The sequence below is a fragment of the Narcine bancroftii genome, chromosome 11 (genome assembly GCF_036971445.1).
Source record: "Narcine bancroftii isolate sNarBan1 chromosome 11, sNarBan1.hap1, whole genome shotgun sequence".
Taxonomy (NCBI): Eukaryota; Metazoa; Chordata; class Chondrichthyes; order Torpediniformes; family Narcinidae; genus Narcine; species Narcine bancroftii.
In genome coordinates, this window is record NC_091479.1 from 21,411,382 (window position 1) to 21,435,315 (window position 23,934).

The 23,934-nt window shown below is 44.0% G+C and overlaps 1 protein-coding gene across 8 annotated transcripts in view; it reads left to right on the forward strand.

Moving 5' to 3' along the window:
• tbc1d2b (TBC1 domain family, member 2B) overlaps nucleotides 1-23,934 on the forward strand; it is a 129,937-nt gene that overhangs the window by 101,480 nt on the left and 4,523 nt on the right. For 6 of the 8 annotated variants that reach the window (XM_069902873.1, XM_069902869.1, XM_069902870.1 and 3 more), the window contains 2 exons: nucleotides 722-843; nucleotides 4,165-6,154. The exons of 1 other annotated variant lie outside the window; for it this stretch is intronic. In XM_069902873.1, the coding sequence (XP_069758974.1) occupies nucleotides 722-843; nucleotides 4,165-4,363 (321 nt within the window). In that variant the 3' untranslated portion in view covers nucleotides 4,364-6,154. Of the gene's footprint in view, nucleotides 1-721; nucleotides 844-4,164; nucleotides 6,155-23,934 lie in introns of those variants that run through there. One more of the 8 variants, XM_069902871.1, reaches the window with a different exon arrangement.

Consider the following 23,934-nt stretch of genomic DNA (forward strand, 5'->3'; position numbering starts at 1 on the left):
CTGCCTTACCTAATCTCTACCTAATGACCTCGCTTCCGCAGCCGCCCGTGGCAACAAGTTCCACAGACTCAGGACCCTCTGACTAAAGAAATTTTTCTACACCTCTGTTTTAAATTGACGCCCTTTTATCCTGAAGCTGTGCCCTCTTGTTCAAGAATCCTCTATCATGGGAAACATCCTTGCCACGTCGACTCTGTCCAGCAATTTCAGGACTTGAAATGCCTGTATGACGTCTCCTCCTCAATCTTCTGCACTCCAATGAGTACAGTCCAAGTTGACAATTATTCCTCATTCCTAATACTATTCTAGTAAATCTTCTCTGAACCCTCTGCAACCGCAGCATGTCTTCTCTCAAATAAGGTGCCCAATAACTCTAATGTTTCTTTTTTAAAAAATTTAGTATTTCCCGGTCATTTAGAGATTACTTGTTTTAGTTGAAATTCTGATAGGCCTGAACTGCGGCCTTCCCAATAGCCGTCAGGAGATGGAAGAGCAGCAATGTAGACGGATTTTTTAAAAGTTGCAAAAGCAACAGGGTTGAAAGGTGTGCAGAGTAAGTTCTGTAAAGAGTGGCAGCTGCCAGGAACAGTGGTGGCAGCAGATAACAATAGTAATGTTGAACAAGCCTCTAGAGAGACACGTCAACCTGGAGGGGACGCAAGGATATCTACCAAGTGTGAACGTTTTTTCAATGGTTGTCATGTTTCTGTATTGGACACAGGTTATATTTCGATACGCACTTGCACTGTTGAAATTTAAGGAGGATGAATTTCTAAAGCTTCAGGATTATATGTCCATATTCAAGTATCTGAGATACTTCACTCGCACTATTCTTGATGCAAGGTAAGCCCAGCGATGATATCCATAGCGGAACAGCTTCGTAACTTTCCCTTTCAGATCCACCTTGCCCTGAATATTCGTTAATTGACTTAATTTAATTGCTGCAAGATATTTCATCTTTAATTTTCATTTTCTTACCTTAATGAAACCGAAACCAGCATCATGTCAGCTTTTCAATTTGTCGTTGGAGTCTCAAACAGCCCCGCGACAAACAGTGGGCGAATAGAATCTAGTTGATCAGAATGTGGGGAGGATAAAATGGGATCAGTATGGCAGTTGGCATGGATTCAGTGGCATGGACTCCAGTTAGGGGAAATTGAACAATTGTATTCAAATTGGAAAACAAGGAAAGCCTTCATGGGTGTGAAGTTGGAACAAAAACTGAATCTTCCACCCTTGTGAATGCCTGACGGTTGTGTAACGTTTGTGGAACTAATGAGATAAAGAGAGCTAACAAAAGGGGAGGAAAGGAAGAGATTATATAGGTTTTATAGAAAACAGTGAGTTCTATTTATCCTATTATGGAGAGCGGGAAATGTTTTGATAGATTATAAAAATCTTATGTGGCCTTACTAAATCTCCTTAAGACACTGCGATAAAGTGGATCAGATCACACCGCGTGCATTAATTCATTCAAACACCAGAATTGGCTGAGAATTTGGGATCAGTGGCAAGCAATGAGATTCCCGATTAACCTTCACCATCTGTACCATCTTATCTCTTTCCATAACTCTGCCCTTCTGTACCACAACTTGTAGAATGTATGAGATGTCCAGGTGGACTGTCCGCAGAACAAACTATCACTATCACCGTTCAAAGTCACTGTACATGATGACAAACTTGAACCGAAAGCCACTTACTAATGAAGGCAGAAATCGCTGAGCTTGGATGGAATAGATTTACAAAATGATAAATTATATTAATTTGTAATTCCTGGAACATAAAAAGCCGTGGAATGACTTTTGAAGGGGAACTAGTTAGACAAGCTTGGAACTCTTCCACAAATAGCAATTGATGATAATTTTGGATAGGGTTGATGGATATTTGCCAATCACAGTTGTAAGGGAAATGGAGAAAGGGTATATGTGAGAATTTAATACCTAATGCTAGTTCAACTGTCCAGTACTGAAATAGAAAAAGTCTTGAATTTATGAAAATCTTTTGCATCTTTGGGACTTTCCAAAGTGTTTAGCAACCAGTGAAAGACTGTTGTCACTGTTGGAAAGAAAATAACATGGCTGCTCACTTCACACATAACCAGCTGCTCCAAACAGCAGTAAAAATGACCAGTATGTCAGTTCTGGAACAAATAGCTGATGGTGTAGGAGTTAAATATCTCTCGTTTTCCTTTTAAGTACTGCCACAGATTACTAAATCCCTGAGAAATACATCTAGGTTACAATCTCATGAAAACAGCTAAGACTGCGTAGCACTCCCTTAGTGCAACACTGGACTGTCAGGTCTGGACTTTTGCATCCATTTCTCATGGGGATTGAAACTACATGTTTCCTACCAAAATTTGTATGTTACCTATCGGATTCATACCTGTCGGACCAAAGTTGATGATCGTTGGTGAGGAGACTGATCCCTGGAATGAGTGGGTTGTACAAGTGAAAACTGGTCAATTGTTTCCATTCAAGTTTTATTTCACCAAAAGTGGACTTTATTCACCATAGCTTATTTACATGGGAAAACCGTTCAAAGTCTCTTCCCACCCTTGGTTTTGTATCCATATACTTTCATCACTGTCCATTGATACATTCATTTCTGTTTTCACCATGGCCACCACTGTAGTATCTTGCCCCATCTGTTTATTGAGGGCCTTCCCCTCAGACTAAGCCTCTCAATGCACGATATTGGGAGGACTCTAGACTTGTGGTCCTTCCCCATGACGCCCTCTTGTTTGCTGCATGAAGCCTCAATGCATCCCTCAGCACATAGTCCCACAGCCTGAGTGTGCCAGTCATTAGTCTTCCCTCATTGGGGTTTCCCTGAGGTTGAATCGAGAGCAAGGAACTCTTTAACAGTAAAGGGTCACCTTTTTAGGAAAACATTTTTTATCTTGAGGTTCATGAGTCTTTGGAACTCCCCTTTCTCACAGGAAGGTGACCACAGAGTCTGAACAGGAATTACAGTCAGATCAGCCATGATTTTAACTGGAGAAACAGGCAAGAGTGGCCTCCCCTGCTCCAAATTCAGGTCATTCCATATTGTGAATGGTACTGTTACGAGTCCAGAGGACCCGTAAACCCAGCAGCGGTAGATAAGCACCACGACAAAGGGTCACTTAAACAAAAGTTGCTTTTAATTATCTTTGAACATGAAAATAGAATACAACTTGAACTTATCTCTATTGACTCATTTAACTCCCTTCTAATTCTAAGCACACATATGTGTAATCTGTGTGTAAGTTCAGCAAAGTTCTTTGGTTCACAGTCCAATCTCACTGGTTGCAGGCAATTCTTGTACTTTGCACAGAAGTTAACATTAATAAAGTTCACCAGGCTTTGGTACTTAACAGGTAAATGGTTACCACTCACGAGGGTTCTTGTTGGTTTTCAGGGAGAGAGTTTTTCCTGTTCCAGGACATCCATGACTGATTCCTTTTTAATCAGCTACTCCAGTTTCTTGCTGACGAAACCTGCTCCCTTCAGGGTTCTCCAGATGATAACCTCTTTCTTTCAGATTACCACAGAGTTCCTTTCTGTTTCTCCTGTTCCAAGAGAAACACTGGACAGCCAGTCCTCTCTTTTGACCAGGCCGTCTTCCAAAGCTTGCCAGCTTGTCCCTCGAACCGATGTCTGTGTCTCTCTCTCTCTCTCTCTCTCTCTCTCTCTCTCTCACTCCCTCCAACTCTGAGAGCAAAGCCTGTTTTTTTTCTGCTCTCTGCCTGCAAAGATCACATGACCTTCCAGACAGTAAATTCTGTTTTCTGGACAAAGCTGCTACTGCCTGTTGTTACATTTGTTGCCTTTTGCTAATAACAGTCCATCATGAGACTCTGAGCACTCTTGCAAAAATTCTGTTTTAAATCATATGTGTGTGACCTGCTCCAACAAACCTTTCCCAATTTATCTCCAAAACACTTCTATATACTCTGTCACCGTACAAATTAGTGAACAAATGCCACTGGGAGTTCCATGTATTTTCAAGATGAGCCACACATGCTCTCACCATCAGTGGAAAGATCTTGTACTGAAGCTGTACCTGCCTGTTTGTTTTTTTAATGTCTAGATGCGAACAAAGTGAGCAGGGTGGGGGGGGGGGTGACCAATATTCTCAATAGTTACTTCCAGTACGTCTAATTGTTGCCTTGTTTTCTAGAAAACTTAGCAATATTGCCTTTACGGACATGAATCCATTTCCAATGCGCCTGATCCAGAGCCGTCGAGCTTTCCACTTGGAGAAAGTCCGGATGGAGTTGAGTGAATTGGAAGTAATCCGCCAGGATTTTCTCCGGGAACGAGAAACTGCAACCCCTGACAGGAGAGGTGTCATCAGTGATGACGAAGAGGACGCTTAGTTGCACACTCGGACTCACTGTAAAAACCTGGACGATTCAAATAACCAGGAACGCACGAAGGAAGCTTGCTTTTCATCTAGCCGGTCGTATTTGAGACTCGAGGTTACCTAGCAGCTAAACCTTCACGCTGCTGTCAGAAAATACTTCCTTGCCGGGCCGGAAGGTGGGCAGCTTTGCGGATGACCGCATCCGGTCTTGTAGGCGAACCTACCTTTTGGCTCCAATTTCTTTGGCCATTTATTATCAGGGCTCCACTTTTCATTGAATGTTACTTGGAAGTGAGTGGCCCTTTCAGATTTAGAAGGGCTGAGTGCTTCTAAGGATAAAAGCATGTCTATTCTCGTGAAGAAATGTGCTGGGCATATTTCCCTGTAATTCCACTCATGGAAAGAATGTGCATCAAATTAATGGTACAAATGTGTCAGGTACGCATGTTGAATACCGTGCTCTTTGTGACGGCTGAGTTCTGGTTACTCAGCCATCAACTTCAATACTTCTGTCAGCAAGAGGTATTTGAAAATCTCATTCGGTGTGAGTTCCGCCTGTAGGTATTTGTTCTTTGCGTTTAACATAATCAATATTTTGGGAAGCAGGCTTCCTTGACCAAAATCAAAATGCTGGGGGAAGTGGAGTACCTTAAAATCTCGCAATGTGTGATATCCCTTTAAATGATGGGAGAATGGAATCTGGGCTCTTTTTGATCGATTTCAGCCATCCTTGCTTCGACTATCATTTCACTACAATATGTGTGTATTAGGTGTTACTGATAAATCTTGGTTAAAGCACATTTGCATTCACTAAAAATGTGATTACATGTTTACATTCAGAATGAACTTACTGTCCAACGATAATAAGAAACAGCGTTCATCACTTGACTTTATAAAAGAATTGTGTCGTATTTTGCCTGTTTTGTCATTTTCATGTGGGTTTTCTCTGACACAATCTTTTGAAAGTTGTCTTCTCAGGTGATAAAACCTGAATTTGATCAATCTTGCGGACCTAAGTAGTGCAAGTAGCTTTAACCTGCATCTTCCAGTGACGTACAAGTGTGCAGAAGTTGAGTTTTTCTTTGGCCTGGCCCTGAATTTCGGTGAACTTGACTGGCCTCCATTACCTCAGCTTCATTGTGAGTATTGCTGGACCTTGAAGAAAGACCTAACATGTCACATTTTAGATCAGCACAAAATTATTTAGGTTGTGTTTCAAAATGAAGCCCCTGTTTCGTGGACTTTACTGATTTATTCTGGGACTGGACCAAGGGTTATTTTACCTTTTAGTTTGAAGTTCCATTTGAGCTCTGTTGCTCGATCTCTAATGCTCTTTCTCTGTCTGACTACAAGAGGTTAGAAGAATGCAACTGCATCCCAAAACTTCTTTAGTGCACTTTGTTCATTGTAACCCTTTAAGAGTTGAGTTATGTAGTCCAGGTGATTTGAACTGTAATTTACATAATTAAATGGTTTAGAATGATCTCATGTAATGGGTTAACAATAGTAACCATTTTGATGTATCTTCAGCATCTGGACTTTAAATGTGGTTGAGTTATTTTGTTGATTCTTTCACGGGCGGTTTTGTCAAATGTACTTTTATTATAGACCTGTATAATCAACACCTAAAGAAAACAAGGTATAAACATAATGTTGTATGCAGAATGTTGACATTTATTTTTGACACATAAATATTAGCATGTTCCATTGAAATTTTTTGTTGTAATGTTAAGTGAAGAACATCATTTTGTTTTGTCGGATTTAAGCTTTTACCATTCTGAAAATTAAAATGACTTTGATGCAATTAAGAGCCTTTAGATTTCACAATTTAGAAAATAACAGGAGTCAAAAAGCAGGGACGGAGTTTGTCCTGGGTGGAAGATTAAAGGTGCAATAGGGAAAATATCTTCTACCCAGTAAAGAATTGAACTTGTTGCCTGAAAAGCCAGTAGGAGCCCTTAGCACACATCGTCCAGATGGTGCCTGAAGGTGTGGCCTGGCAGACTGCAGATCAGATGCAAAGATTGAGTATCTTTCAACCAAAATGGACACCGTGGGCCAAATGGCCTCCTGGTGTTCCATGATTTTGTTCAGTGGCACAAGATGTCTCATCTCCAGCTCTGTTTAACGTGTACCAGGGCATCTTCCTGGTGCATAGATGGATGGTCCTTCGGCAAGTTGACATCTAAAAGTTTATGCCCACTCTCTGGATTCTTTCCCCGATTCCAGGAGCAGGATGTGGTGTTTGTTGTGGTTTTGTTTTCCAGTGACTTCAAGAAAGAGAAAAAAAATTCCAGCAAATTCCAACTCTCTTGAAAGTAAATAGCTATTTTGTTCTTTGCTACAACTCTTTAAATGCATTTTGCGAAGGGCGCATAGACTAAAGCTTTGTAAGGAAAGGTATAGGATGAGATGGGGAAGAGCACTCATTAAATGTACCCTGTTTATCCAATTGTCCCTCATTCATTCAACAGAAGCATTTCTTTCCACCTCATCATCTTTTTTTTTCAATTTTTTATTTTTTACACTATAAACCATATTGACCAAGATACAGATATTTTTTCTCTTGAATATATACAGTGTCCTTTTCTCCCCTCCCTCCCTCACCCCCTTTCCCATTTATTTGAAGTTCAATCTATAAGATACATTAAACCCGTTAAACAATGTTGTCACTGACTAGCTGTGGCCCCTGCCACTGTTTCCACCCTGTTACCATCTGAAGTTGAGCCAGAAATTTCACAACCATAATTGAATTTACACATAACAGGCCATTTCGACGCATGAGCCCAATGAACCTCCAACCTCTGGTTCATTTTGAACGGTGGGTGGAAACCGGAGCATCCGGGAAAAACCCACGCAGACACAGGGAGAACATACAAACTCCTGACAGAGAGCACGGGATTTGAAACCAGTCCTGATCGCTGGCGCTATAACAGAGTTGCGCTAACCATGCCTTAATGCTGTGTTTGATCAGGAGTTGAACATCTGCCAACATATGCAGCCAATCTGCAACTTTTCTCTGATCCCGTATCTTTGCTACCTCCACATTTAACCATTCCAATAATTTTCCAGACACTGTAAACATGTTCATTTGAAATGCTACTTGTACCTTCCTGCTCCAGTGCACGATCACTTGTGGCTGTCAACTAATGCTTCCTTTCTGTTAAATTTCCCTTCCCTTACTCTCAAATCCATAAATCATGGAGTAGTTGCCACACAAGAGGCGATTTGTTTAGCCCATTGTGACAGAGCAACTCATTCCTCCCAACCCTGGTTCCTTTTCTGTAGCCTTACAGTTGCCATTATTTATATAATTTGCACAAGAAATCCATAATGAAACCTCCCTCCACTACATCATCAGACAGTGCATTTCTGATCCCAACGACAAACAGTGTAAAATTAGGCTTTTTGGGAACATCCCCTCTATTTTTTCCACCTGTAAACTTGCGCGCAACCTCATCACTAGTGGGCAGTAAGAGAAACAGCCTCCTTCCGCTTGCTCTGTCCAGATCCACATTATTTTTACTGTTCTATGTCCCTTCAGCCTTCTCTAAAGAGTGCAATTCTCTCTAATCTGTCCTTGTAACTATAATTTATCCTAAATGAGGTGATAATAAATAAACTAGTCAAGGCTAGACCAGTGTTCGGTTAAGATTCAACAATTACCATATTTTTACACAAATAAAGCACATGTTTTATGCGTATTTTACAAACCAGGCCCTCCCTGTGCGTTATATGAAAATATTATTACATGTTGAAAGAACTCACATAATTAATAGTGGGCATGGAAAAATCGAACGAACCAGCAATTTATAGCGGGCATGGGAAAGACACACCGACAATTTATAGCGAGTGTGGGAATTTATAGTGGGCGAGGAATATAATAACGGCATTGAAAGAAAGCTCACAATTAATAGTGGCCATGGGAAAGTCGACTGGAGAGCATAGTGAGCATAGGAATGTATTAGCGGCAAAAAAGAACGTGCAATTTATAGTGGGCGTGGGAAATTTTGATCTTGGGAATATCTCTACTGAATGCCACGGTATACCTATAAACAGGACGTTCTGGCTAGGGTACTGCATCTGATCAATATTAATTGCCCAGACCCGTCCCTGAGGGAGGAGATTAACCTATCAAGTACCTCTGATTTGAGACAACATTAGAATTAAAATCCTGCTTAACTCTGAACCCTGTCTTCAATCTATTTAATTGATTCCTCTCCAAAGCTTGTTAATGTGTTGCAGCAGGATATCATCTATATAATGGGCGATTGACACAGTAAAAAGTCAAGTTTATTGTCATCTGATTGCACATGTACAATCTGACAGATTGTCGTCAGCGCAAAACAGACAGACACGGACTCATACAGATAAACAATACACATTCAGGACAAGTATTTATATATACATATAAAATATTGTTTCTTCAATATTTTTAAATTTTAGACATACAGCCCAGTAACAGGCCATTTCAACTCACGAGTCTGTGCTGCCCAATTTACACCCTTGGTAGGTTTTGAAGGGTGGGAGGAAACCAGAGTCCCTGGGAAAAACCCATGCAGACATGGGGAGAACATACAAACTCCTTACAGACAGCGCAGGATTCGAACCCTGGTCCGATTGCTGATGCTGTAGAGGCGTGCACTAACCACTACGCCAACCGTGCCACCCTTAAATTAATAAATGGAGAGTCAGTGGGAGCAGCTCCTTTGGTCGTTCACCATTCGCACTCCCCTTGCGAAGAAGCTGCTCCTCAGCCTGGTGGTGCTAGCTCTGATCCTCCTGGATCTCTTCCCCGACAGGAGCGGCTGAAAGATGTGTGAAGGGGTTCCTCCCTCTTCAGGCAATGATCCTGGTAGATCATGTCGATGAGCGGAGATTGGGGAAGACCCCAGTGATCCTCTGCCACACTTATGGTCCTGTGGATTGACCTTTGCAGCCACTGAACCACACTGTGATGCAGCCAGGCAGGACGGTCTCGATAGAGCTCCTGAAGAAGGTGACATCGTGGTGACTGGTAGCCTTGCTCACTTTGGTCTTCTCAGGAAGTGCAATCGCTATTGCATCTTCCTGATAAAGGAGTCAGGCAACTGAATAAAATGGTGCGGAGGAGCACAAGTCATAGGCAAGAGGTTGTAGATCTATATCAGATTTATTGTTATAGTACATTCATGGCATCACATACAACCCAGAGATTCCCTTTTTCCTTGCGGGAGCGGCAGAATTACCACTAATTGGTAGTGCAAAAAAGATCGACACAGTCTATACATGTAAACAAAGATCTATATCGGATAACAAATGTTAACAAACTGACTGTGCAACACAGGGAGAACAAAAACATTAAAGTGCACAAGAAAGAGTCCTTAAATGAGTATCTGATTGAGTTTGTTGTTGAGGAGTCTGACGGTGGAGGGGGAGCAGCTGTTCCTGAATCTGGTCTTGTGGCAACGACACCTCTTCCCTGATGGTAGGAGCGAGAACAGAGCATGTGCTGGGGTGGGGTGGGTCCTTGATGATTGCTGCTGCTTGCCGACGGCAGGGTTCCCTGTAGATGTACTCGAAAGGGGGGAGGGTGTGATGTCCTGGGCTGTGTCCACTACTTTTTGGAGAGCTTTACAGTCCATTACCAGACCGTGATACAACTGGTCCACCACAGCCCTGTAGAAATTTGCCAGGGTTCCTGGTGTCATTACCAAACCTCTGCAAACTCCTGAGGAAGTAGAGGCTCTGACGTACTTTCTTCACGATGCCATTGGTCCAGGAAAGATCCTCCGAGACAGCAACCCCCAAGAACTTAAATTTGCTCACCCTCTCCACCTTTGATTTCCCCTCCTGACCACTGGATTGCATACCTCTGGCTTTCTTTTTTTAAATTTTTTTATTTTTCACACTATGAACAATATTGACCAAAATACACACCAACATTTCCCTCTTGAATATACACAGTGTCATTTTCTCCCCTCTTCCCCCCTCATTTTCCTCCTCTTTCCTAGCCCCCAACCCATTAAACGTTCAACATATACAATACAATAAACCCATTAAACAATGTTATCACACAATGAAAATAAACAAGAAAATTGTGTCATCTACTTTTACACACTGGGACAGTTCATTTTGTCTTCTCATTCTATCATTTTAGGGGGTGGAGGTCTGCGGTAGGCCCTCTCTGTTGTGTTCCATGTACGGTTCCCAAATTTGTTCAAATAATGTGACTTTATATGTTATTTTTTTCCTATGGAATACATTCATTCATTTCTATGTACCATTGCTGTACTCTCAGGCTCCCTTCTGATTTCCAAGTTGACATTATACATTTTTTTGCTAACGTTGATAGGGAGGGTAAATTGCATTAAAATGAACATCTTCCCAAGGATACAATACCTATTTCAATCATTACCAATTCCTTTAACAGAGAAATTCTTCAATGAGCTAAAGAAAATAATAAGGAAATTCTTATGGAAAGGGGGGGAAACCGAGGATAGCACTAGATAAATTAACAGAATGGTACAAATAAGGGGGCTTACAGCTACCAAACTTTAAGAATTATTATAGAGCAGCACAATTAAGATATCTATCAGATTTTTATCAAACAAGGGAAAAACCAGATTGGACCAAGATAGAGCTAGATAAAATAGGGGAGAAGGTACCAGAACATATATTTTATAAGTGGGATGAAAAACTGGAATAGGAATTCACCAGTACTGCACCATCTGCTCAACATATGGAAGAAGAATCACGTCGAAAGGAAAAAAAACAAATGATCAACTCCCAAAATTGTTATTGACGCAAAATCAACTAATCCCTTTCACAATAGATAACCTTTCCTTTAGAGAATGGGAGAGAAAAGGGATTAAAAGAATAGAAAATTGTTTTTTGGGAAATAATTTATTATCATTTGAACAAATGAAGGACAAATATGGAATAACTCACGGGACAATGTTTGCATATCACCAACTGAAAACCTACTTAAAGGACAAATTGGGAAGCAGTCTGAGGTTACCAGAAGGAAGCAGCTTTGAATATGTGATTACAGACACAATGATAATTAAAATATTTATAACAAACATGTATATCAAGCTGCAAGAAGAAAGAGAACAAGGAAATAAGCTGTAAACCCAAACAAAAGTGGGAAAAAGATATAAACATAAAGATAAAGAATGAAACATGGAAGAAGTTATGCTCCGGAACTATGAGAAATACAATAAACACGAGGTTACGCATGATACAATATAATTGGTTACACAGGTTATATGTCGCCCTCAAAAGTTAAATAAATGGGACCCAACAGTATCAGACAGATGTTTTCGCTGCAAGAAGGAAACGGGAACAACAGTACATGCAATTTGGGCATGTGAGAAAGTGGAAAAGTTTTGGGAAGATCTAAATCAGGTATTAAATAAAATCACAAAAAAGCAACATACCAAAAAATCAAGAGATCTTCTAAGTAATAGTAGGCCTCAAACTGGATGAAGCGCAAAAAAGATTCATTATGATAACCTCTGGCTTTCTCGAAGTCGACAATCAACTCCTTAGTTTTGGTGACACTGTTCAACCATTTTCAAAATTTATGGATCAATTATTTTTTTTCTTTCCATTTTTTTTAATGAACCTATTAATATCAAAATTTGTAGTTGACACCTGACTTTGCCACCATTCGCCCAGGTTGGGGGTTAGAAATAAGATTAGCAATAGATGTGTAATCTTGACGTGCAGGATTAACTACAATGAGGCTGAAGCAACTGCACTTTAACCATTTTTGCCAGTTAATACACCATGCCTACATTTTCTGACTCCCTGCAATCAAGCCAAAATACTCAGTTTCTATTTACTCAAGTTGCCAGTTCATTGGGGCTGCATTTCAATGACACTCCACCCTGTGCCTGACCAGCCCTTTCACCTGGGCACTAGTCAGTCTTGGTTGAGGTTGGTTTATAAGTTGCAAACGGATGGATCAGGCAATGGGAATACCTCAGGTGAAGGCTTGGGTAAACTGCTAATAAACCATCTGGTCAATGGTGGCAGAGAGAGGGAGACTATCAAAGCTGTGAAATGAGGGCCGTTGGGACACAAAAGATAAATGGAAATGTTCCAAAGTGCAGGACTTGAGAAAATGTCAAGGAGGTGGGGTGTGGTCAGAGTGGTGCAACAAGTAAACAGGGCCTTTGGCCCAACCTGCTCACGCTGACTGAGGTGAATTATGTGCACTCATCTCATTTTCGTGCATATCCCTCTATTTCTTATCTACGTACCAGTCCAAACATGTTTTAAACACTGATTGTAACCACTTCTACCACCTCCTTTGGTAGCTCATTCCAGATACCCCTCTCACAAACCTGAGACTTAACTATTTATAAAACAATATTTATATAAAATATATTTTTTATATTTCTTCTTTCTTTGGCTTGGCTTCGCGGACGAAGATTTATGGAGGGGTAATGTCCACGTCAGCTGCAGGCTCGTTTGTGGCTGACAAGTCCGATGCGGGACAGGCAGACACGGTTGCAAGGGAAAATTGGATGGTTGGGGTTGGGTGTTGGGTTTTTCCTCCTTTGTCTTTTGTCAGTGAGGTGGGCTCTGCGGTCTTCTTCAAAGGAGGTTGCTGCCCGCCGAACTGTGAGGCGCCAAGATGCATGGTTGGAGGCGAGATCAGCCCACTGGCGGTGGTCAATGGGGCAGGCACCAGGAGATTTCTTTAGGCAGTCCTTGTACCTCTTCTTTGGTGCACCTCTGTCTCGGTGGCCAGTGGAGAGCTCGCCATATAATACGATCTTGGGAAGGCGATGGTCCTCCATTCTGGAGACGTGACCCACCCAGCGCAGTTGGATCTTCAGCAGCGTGGATTCGATGCTGTTGGCCTCTGCCATCTTGAGTACTTCGATGTTGGAGATGAAGTCGCTCCAATGAATGTTGAGGATGGAGCGGAGACAATGCTGGTGGAAGCATTCTAGAAGCCGTAGGTGATGCCGGTAGAGGACCTATGATTCGGAGCCGAACAGGAGTGTGGGTATGATAACGGCTCTGCATATGCTAATCTTTAATATTTAATATTTAAAATGTATAGATATATATATCGGCAATACGGTTAGCACAACATGGCTAGCGCAACGTGGTCACTGCGCCAGCGACCGGCGTTCGAATGCGGCGCTGTCTGTAAGCAGTTTGTACATTTTACCTGTGTTTCCTCCCACCCTTCAAAATGTAGGTTCATTGGGTGGCACGGGCTCGTGGGCGAAAAGTATCCGTTACCATGCTGTATGTCTAAATTTAAATCAATTTTTTATATTCCATGTGTATCATTTGGATGTATGTTTTTGCACCAAGGACTGAACACTGTTTTGTCAGGTTGTAATAAGATGATGATAAACTTGCTCCCCTCAGATCTCCTTTCAAACTCTCATCTTAAACTCCATGACCTTTGGAGAAAGATTATCTTCTCTGCACCCCAACTTTATAAACCTCTATGAGGTCACCCCTCAGCCCCCAGTGCTTCAGTGAGAACAGCTTGGGATTATACAATATCTCCTTGTAACTAGAGCTCTCCATTCCAAGTATCATTCTAATGCGTCTCTTTCCAGTGTTATCACATCCTTCATATGGGGTGTTCACTAGAACCGTGTACAATATTCGAAGTGTGATCTACTGTATATATTTGTGTAATAGTCGAGTCTTGGGGACCAATTTACTGGGTCAAATTTTTTTTGAGGGGGGGGTTCGACTTTTACACGGATATTACTTTTGATTGCGGTAAGTGCCTGCACTGTTCAAGGAGCTTGAATGGCCAGAACCACATGGTAAGTCTACATTCAGGGGAGCTGGGATTGGGAGAGCAGCCAGGGCCTGGGTGAGGGGTGGCGGCTGAGATGAGGGTTCACAGTCGGGCATTTCGAGCTCGGATGAGCGGGCGGGTGGTTGGGGCTAAAAACAGAGAAGGGGGGTTTGGCTTTTACATAGAATACACGATTTGGAGGCCAAAAAAGAGGGGAGGGGGAGATTCGACTTTTACACGGGATTGACTATAACACGAGAATATACAGTAATCAACGTGATGTCCCAAGTCTTATTCTCAATCCTGCCAATGAAGGCAAGTTAAACTCCTCCTTCACTAACATTTCCATCTGTGCTGCCCTTTTCAGGGAGTGATAAACTTGCACCATCAGTCTCCTCAACGACAGACTCAATCGTGGACTCATTTAAGGACTCTGACTTGTCCACTTTAATGATTTTTTTTCTCTCTCTGTTGCAGTCAGTTTGTTTACATTTATTTGTTTATTGTGTGTGGATCTCGAGTACAGTTTTTTTGCATTACCAATAAGTGCTAATTCTGCTGCGCCCACAGAAAAAAGGAATCTCCGGGTTGTATGTGAGGTCATGTATCAACTCTGACAATAAATCTGAACTTTGAGGTTGCAGTTTCCATTTTTATAAATAATCAAATTAAATTGAAGTAAATATTTGGGATGATTTACATGGTTACACGACACTTTTCATCAGTTTCGCAGCCTGCCGGAAGGAACTATTCCCCATCCTGGCAGTCCTGATTTTGATGCTCCTGTACCACCTCTTTGATGGTAGTGGGTTGTCTGCTGGCTGAGGAGGGTCTTCTATAATTCTTTGAGCCCTATTTTAGGCAACAAGCAGCCTATTCGTCCAACTCTATATCACTCGTCACATTCTCCCTACTGCTCGCATCCTCAGCCCTCTTCCAGCATTGTGTCATTTGCCTTTAGTTCCTTCAGACTAAAATAAAGGACAATAAAAGGCGGCTCATCTGTTCCAAAAATAAATCCCATAATATCCCAATTTAATGAACCAGTTACTTTCGTGTTAATTGCAATCTAAGTTGTGAAAAGGCAACGTTCCCATTGAAACAAGCAAATAATATTATGAATCAAGGAATTGCTGGAGGCCCCAGGGCAGATTCCATCATCTGGAGCTTTTGTGTTTCTAAGTATTGTTAATCCATCCGTGATCGCCCACCTGAACCAACGAATCAATTTAACCCCAATTCTCTGCCCCAAGGAAGCTCTTTCACTAACTTGGGCATGCCCAAGATTTTGGTGCCAATCTGACAGCTTTTCCAGACTATCGGATGTCAGTCCTATTTCCCCAACACACTTCCATTTCACTTCGATCTGTTATCATTCATTTTTCAGCGAACCCAGTATGTGTAACAGTCCTGGTTTATTTTGGTTAAAGCTTTTAGCTTCGATGTTACGGCTCATCAAAGAAGCAGATTTTTCTTTAATGTAATTTAGACATGGAGCAGAGTAACAGGCCCCTCCAGGCCTTGGGCCAGAGCCCCCGAAGTACACCAATTAACCCACAGTCCCCGTATGGGAGGAAACCAGAGCATTTGGGAGAAACATATAAACTCCTCACAGACAGCACCAGATTTGTACCCAGGTCACTGGCAATGTAATAGCGTGGCACTAACCAAGCCACCTCAACATGTACGGGTGCTCCAGGCCCCAGTGTTCGTGACCCCAGATCCAGCCCATTTTCCCAGTGACACACAGTGACCTGCGAGAACAGATGATGAAAATTTAATGGACTAATAAGAGGCAGGTGCCGAACCATGGGCACTCTTAATGATCAGGCACCAGATTAATCAGTCTTATTGGCCATTCCCCAAATGGAATAATGATCAGCTCAGAACACTACAAATACAGCTATTTTTGTCCCCAAGGAAAGATGCCTTGGTGCTTTGAAGGGAAGTCACAGAGATCTCTTTTCTCACCATTCAGTGTTGCAAATGTGCTGTAAAACATCCAATGGGCTTTCCACAGGAAACTCTGCAAGAGCAAAGCACCCAGGATTTGTCCTCCATCTCTTGAAAATAGTCTTCTGGCCTTAGTTTAGAAAACGTTTTGGTCTCGTCTTACTGGAGACTGATGAGATAGACTGGTAACTCATTCAGACAGTTATGTTTTTTTACACACCTGCTGCATTCCAAGAAATTATTCCCATTTTCCTGGAATGCATGCTATGTCAAAAGGTCAGAATGGGAATGAGGGTGCCATTCCCAATCTGACATTTTACCTCCAAGACCCCTTTATTCCCAGAATTTCTGCAGTGTAAACTGCACTGCAGAGATTCCAGGGCCAACTCGGCTCTAAGTGTGTTGTGCACCGTAATTTTCTTAGTATATTTGTAATTTTTTTTTAGTGCTGCCTGTTCTCTCCTGCGGCTCGCTGTCCCGTGATTTGTTACCTGCTCTCTCCCATGGTTCGCTGTCCCGGGATTCATTGCCTGCTCTCTCCCACGGCTCGCTGTCCTGTTCTGCCCCAGGGTTCTCTGCCTGCTCTCTCCCACAGCCTGCTGTCCCAGGGTTCGCTGCCTGGTCTCTTGCTGTGGGCCGCTAAGCCTAACCCTAACACTAACCCTTCCACTAACCTGAACCCCACACCTACCCTTAACCAGTCCCCTAGCCCAAATCCACACCTGAAGGTATGACTATAAGGACACCCAATATGCAGACAATAAACTTACCCCAGGACATATCAAAATGCACAGCTAAGAGCTAGAAACAGGCACAGGGTAATGAAAATATCGGCCAACCAAAAATGGCAGTTTAGAGTGACACAGAACCAGTGAGAGAGGAAACCAGGGAACACAAGAGGGATAATTATCCTGTTGCCCGCGTATTGACAAACTAACCTGAACCCTAACCCCAGATTTACACTAGGTCTCCCAGGTTGTGAGTATTCCCACACTCCTTTATACATTGTGCATGTATGTCTTATTAAATTATCTGTGTATTTTCCCACATTCTTTCGTATCGTGCACGTATGTGCTTTATTCCCTCACTTTCTATCAATTGTGTGTTAACAAAAGTAAAATTTGTTAGCAAACCCTTGTGTTCAGACTTGTCTCTCACAGACCTGACCCTCAACACGACAATGACCAGTGCGGGGACCGACAGCGTTTCTGTCAGCGTTACTCACCATTAACACCCTCATTTCAATCTGGGATATAAAACTGGAGGAATATTTTTGAGCCATTTTTTGGGGAAAAACAAGCGACACTAGACGCCGACGCTGTTGAGTTACACATCCCACCCCTTTGGTTTGCGGAATGCTGGTAGGCTGTCTAAAAGGCGCGGGCAGAAACGGAGATTGGCAGCTTTGATCATTCCTGTGTGAACGACCATTGCCGGGATAGCGGAGACTCTTCCTAATAGCAAAATCCCGCAAGGTCTGCGTAAAATCATAATTGATTGGTTCTTGATTAGCCAGGGTATCAAAGGTTACGGGGAGAAGGCTTGGGCAGGGGGACTGAGTGGGGAAATGGATCAGTTCATGATTGACTCGATGGGCTGAGTGGCCTATTTCTGCTTGTAGGTCTTATGGTGTATTTAAATTTAGAGCACTGCACAGTAACAGGCCCTTTTGCCCATGCTGCCTGATTACATCCAATTAACCTACAACCCCGCTTCGTTTTGATGGTGGAAGAAAATCAAAGCATCCAGAGGAGAACGTAGAAACAGTGCCTGATTCAAACCCACGTTGCTGGGTTCAGGAAGCAAAACCCACCATTACGCTAACCCGAAGATGACCGTGCTGCCGGGTTTATTGATTACACAGGCCAGCAAAGGTTTTGCTTCCTGAACACTTCTGGGTGTGTTTTATGGAATTTTGGCTGCTGTGCATTACATTTGATTGTCTCCCTTTGAACCCAACTAAACAGACCTGCTGCTGCCTTACCGGCTGAGCATGTCCGCCGGTGCTTGTATTTCGCACCTCGAGGTGACCTCCCCCTTCTGATGAAAGATTCCTGTTTCCTTGAAACTTTAATTTAAAAATTGCAGAGCTGTATTTATTCTATGCCCTAAAAATCTGACTGTGTGATGCGAGGGATTCCTGCATCAGATCCAGCAGGAGCCGAAGCTCACTGCTTCTTCAAGTTTCTGTTGAGTCTTTCCAGTTTGCTGTCCAAATCCTCGATAACTTTCGAAACGGAGACTTAGGTTGGGCTCTGGCCGGTGACCACATCAGTCTGCGTTTGTCAGCAAAATTTAGCTGCAAACCTGACCGTACCATTAGATGAGTCTGTAGCTTGATAAATATTTTTTAACCCTAATTTTTGTTTCTTTCAGCATGGAGGTATAGTGAAAACACAAAGCTGGAGGAACCCAGCCGTGTCCTTCATGTAGCAAAGGTCAATAATACAGAACCGACGTTTCGGGCATTGGAAAAATGTTGGCAGGCTTCCGAACAAAAGAGTTGGGGGGAGGGGACGGGTGGTCGCAAAGGCAGGAGGTGATTGGTGGAGAAGGGATGGAGGGAGGGGGAGAACTGGAAAGGGGAGGGGGAGCTAAGCAGCTAAGCAGAAACTGGAAAAGACAATGGCACGTTGCACCCACACGTCCTCCCTCACCACGGTCCGGGACTCCAAATGGGCCTTTCGAGTGTAACCACACTTAACTTGTGTGTCCGCAGGACTGATTTGCTGCATCCGGTGCTCCAGCCTTCTCTACGTCAGAGCGACTGGGCACAGATTGGGAGATCGCTTCGCTGAGCACCTTCGCTCTGTCCGCACCAGTGACAGAGACCTCCCAGTACCCACCCATTTCAGTTCTGTGCCACACCCCCATATTCATATGTCTGTCCATGGCCTTGAGTTCTGTCCCACCAAGACCACCTGCAAACCGGAGGAACCACCCCTGATTTCCCATCCGGGCGCTCTCCAGCCAGATGGCATTAACGTCGACTTCTCCAGTTTCTGCCAACCTGTTCTCCTCTTCCCCTTCCCCCTTTCCAATTCTCCTCCCTCCCTCCACCCAACCGTCCCTCCTCCCCCTTGATCGCTGCTGGCCCCTCCCTCCCTTCTCCACCTATCAACTCCTGCCTTTGCGACCACCTCTCCCCCTCCCCCCGCCACGCTCTTTTGTTTGGACGCCTGCCGACATTTTTTTCTTGATGAAGGGCTCAAGCCCGAAACGTCGGTGATGTATCTTTATCTTTGATACATAAAGGACACTGTTCGACCTGCTGAGTTTCTCCAGCACTTTGTGTTTTTACCACAGTGTCTGCAGACTGTAATGTTTTACCACAAGGAGCTACTTTTACTTTTGGCGTGTAGATACAGCAATAAATATCTTCACCCATCTCACGTTCACCAGTTGTGGAATCCGATTGACTACTGGAATATTTTAGGCTCACGGGGGTGTTTCAGACAGTGTTAAATGGGTGGGTGGGGTGTGGACTTAAGGTGAGAACTTACAAGTGAGTTTATTAATCACATGGAAAGTATTTGAACAGAAAAAAAGATATGTATTAATTTGATTATACCATGCAGTTGATGTCATCATTAGGATTACTGTAAACCACGTAGATCACATTATTTACATTCAAGAAGCTTAGTGGGGAGAAATACTGATGGCATTCAAATATTTACTATCGTTGAAGTTCACACCGTCCCACAGTGACATCTTAGAAACCAAGTTGACAGATCCGCCCTCTCAATCTTTTATAAATTTAAATAAATTAGACATACAGCACAGTAACAGGCCATTTTGGTCCGTGCCGCCCAATTTACACCCCATTAATCTACACCCCCTGCCTCATGTCGATGTCCTCGATGGAGTGAAGTCTGGGGCCTGTGATGTTGCAGGTTGAGTTAACAACCCTCCGGAGTTTATTCTTGTCCTGAGAGTTGGCGCCTTCGTACCAGACAGTGATGCAACCAGCCAGGATGGTCCACCTGTAGAAGTTTACGAGAATTTTCGGTGACGTACCGAATTTTTCTCAGACACCCCACAAACTATAACCACTGGCGAGCCTCTTTGTTATTGCATCAATGTGGAGGCTCTATGGGAGGCAAAGATACGTTACCGACACGATACCCACTGAATCCAAAGGCTGAGGGAGGAACAACAGGCTCTAATACCCATTAGATTTCAGCTGCCCCGATTCCATGTGCTCGAATGAATGGAAGGGGGCAGGGAGGACAACCTTTATGGCCAGGTCATGGGGTGAGAGATTACAGGGGATGAAGTCATCAGTGGGCAAGCCAGCCACTTATACACAGAGCAGCCCAGAACAGTCTATACATATCACATGACATTTCAAGCCTGAATCAGCATATCGTCTGGCCAGAAAATAAAGGAAGACTTGAACTTCTTTCCCAAAATTAGGACAAATACTACAGGGCAACTCCGATTATGCAAAATGGTCGGGTCTGGGCCCATTTCGGATAAACGCCTTTTTTTCGGAGAACTGTTCATTTTTTTTTAAAAACAGCTGAGAGGCAACAGCAAATCACCTGAAACATCAACAAAACAACAAGGGGAGGCTATTTAAACATTACAACAAAGTTTAATTCTCACCAAAAAAAAAATGGTGGCCGCCGCTGATCACCGACACCTCCCCGCTCATGCCCGGGAGCCCAAGGTCCCTGGTCAGTTCAGCTCTGAAAAAATTTTGAGTAACTGAGGATTTTGGAGAATCCAATTTCGAATAATCGGAGCTGAACTGCAGTATGTTTAGAGCCAGGTAATCATTTGACGTGGGGCTGAGGCATAAACATTAAAAAAGATCCTGTGCTGTTTAATGAGATGGATTTTCATGTGACAGGAGATCATTCTGCCCATTGTACTGCCTCACATTCACGCTGCGTCCCCACTACTTTTCCTCGTAACCTTTCCCACACATCAACTCACCTCGTTTTCCTAATGTCCACCTGGGGCATTTTACCGTGTCCGATGAACCACCAACCTGCCTGACGCGGGGAACAGGGGAAACCATACCCGGTCATCGGGAGAATGTTGAACATCCCCACCCCCCCGCCATGCAGACAGCACTGAAGATGAAGGACGAACCGGGTCACTGGAGGTGTGAGGCGGCAAGCCTGCCAGCTGTGCCCGAGAGCCTGCTTGACCGTCACTGTGCCAGGACGGGAGAGCGCTGTCTGCACTCCCTGTTCTCACTCCCTGATCGTGGAGCCCCTTGCCCGAGACCAGCACGGTTCCCAAAATCAGAACTTAAAGCAAAATAATCAGGTGAGCTGTTGTAATAGAGTGTCCCCTGCATCAATAGTGCAGTGTGGCCAAGCATCAGATCGGAGGGTGATTCAAACCCCTGAGAAGATCACTGGGGTCTCCCTTCCCTCTAGCGATGATATCTACAGGGAGCGGTGCTTAAAGAGGCCTCGGAGAATCATGGAGGACCCTCACCATCTCTGGTGAGGTACAGGAGCATAAAAACTAGGTTGGGAAACAGCTTCTTCCAGCGGGTGATGAGACCGTTGAACAACCCTAGAAACCCTTGTTACTTTATATTCATTGAACTTGGATCGCTATGTATTTATGTGGTGTCTGTGTGAGTGCACTATGGTCCGGACGGAGATGCACTGTTTCATCAGGTTGTATATCTACCGGCACCACCTACGGCTCCTAGAACGCTTCCACCAGCGTTGTCTCCGCTCCATCCTCAACATCCATTGGAGCGCTTACACCCCTAACGTCGAAGTACTCGAGATGGCAGAGGTCGACAGCATCGAGTCCACGCTGCTGAAGATCCAGCTGCGCTGGTTGGGTCACGTCTCCAGAATGGAGGACCATCGCCTTCCCAAGATCCTGTTATATGGCGAGCTCTCGACTGGCCACCGTGACAGAGGTGCACCAAAGAAAAGGTACAAGGACTGCCTAAAGAAATCTCTTGGTGCCTGCCACATTGACCACCGCCAGTGGGCTGATAACGCCTCAAACCGTGCATCTTGGCGCCTCACAGTTTGGCGGGCAGCAACCTCCTTTGAAGAAGACCACAGAGCCCACCTCACTGATAAAAGGCAAAGGAGGAAAAACCCAACACCCAACCCCAACCAACCAATTTTCCCTTGCAACCGCTGCAATCGTGTCTGCCTGTCCCGCATCGGACTTGTCAGCCACAAACGAGCCTGCAGCTGACGTGGACTTTTTACCCCCTCCATAAATCTTCGTCTGCGAAGCCAAGCCAAAGAATATGTACTCTTTTGTGTTGTTTTTCCAGACTCTTTTGTGTAGTCTTCCAAAGGCGCTATTTGCCTTGGCGAGTCTGTTGCCTATCTCGTTGTCGATCCTTGCAGCCGAGATAGGTAAACTGGTTGACCGTTTTGAGTTTTGTGTGCCCGATGGAGATGTGGGGGGGCTGGTAGTCAGCGTATACAGAGCTGTTGTCACACCCACACTCCTGTTTGGCTCCGAATCATGGGTCCTCTACCGGCATCACCCTCGGCTCCTAGAATGCTTCCACCAGTATTGTCTCTGCTCCATCCTCAACATTCATTGGAGTGACTTCATCACCAACATCGAGATGGCAGAGCCCGACAGCATCGAATCCACGCTGCTGAAGATCCAACTGCGCTGGGTAGGTCACGTCTCCAGAATGGAGGACCATCGCCTTCCCAAGATCGTGTTCTATGGCGAGCTCTCCACTGGCCACCGAGACAGAGGTGCACCAAAGAGGTACATGGACTGCCTAAAGAAATCTCTTGGTGCCTGCCCCATTGACCACCGCCAGTGGGCTGATCTCGCCTCAAATCGTGCATCTTGGCGCCTCACAGTTCGCCGGGCAGCAACCTCCTTTGAAGAAGACCGCAGAGCCCACCTCACTGACAAAAGACAAAGGAGGAAAAACCCAACACCCAACCCCAACCAACCAATTTTCCCCTGCAACCGCTGCAACCGTGTCCGCCTGTCCCGCATCGGACTTGTCAGCCACAAGCGAGCCTGCAGCTGACGTGGACATTACCCCTTCGTAAATCTTCATCCACGAAGCCAAGCCAAAGTAATATGTACAATCAGATGACAAGAACTTGAACCATAGACAAAGATGCAACCCTCCTTGCTGAGTATTTTCTGCTTTTCAGACAGACTGCATCTCGTGTAGTGAGCTGTGTTAAAATTCCATTCTCTGCATAAGAACTTTTCACACTTGAGTCAGTGGTTTCCACCCACAGTGGAAATTACATGAGTGTTACTGTAATACCACCCATTCACCAGTGATGGTACCTCTGTTCCACGTCAGCCAGTCCAGTCCCACACCGGCCACACTTAAACCACATTGGCCCTCCAACACTGTCACAGGAACATAATTGGGAAGTCACGGCTTGAGGCGAACTGCTCCAATACATCGTGGTCGAGGACTGCAGCAGGGTGATCCATTCGTCTCATTTCTTGATTCTATTTTTTTTAAAAATAGCAATGTAAATGCTTCAGGTAATTTCATTGTGAAGGCCACCTCCCCTGCCTGCTTCGACACTTTTTGCAGACCGTGCTTGTAGTCACCCTAGTACAATGGTTCTCAATTTTTCTTCCCACTCACATCCCACTGCGGGTAACCTCTATCCCCATCGGGGCTCTGCGATTGGTAAGGGATTGCTTAAGGTGGGATGTGAGTGGAAAGGTTGAAAATCACTGCTCTACACCCAATTACTGAAATATTTTGCTTGAGAAAGTTTGTCATTGGGCCCAGTTCCTTTGGAGTTACGAAACATAACGAGTCAATTAAGTACGATTAAAACTATTTCTTTCCACCCACATCCCACCTTAATCAGTCCCATACTAATCACAGAGAACTGATGGCATAGGGAATACCTAAAGTGGGA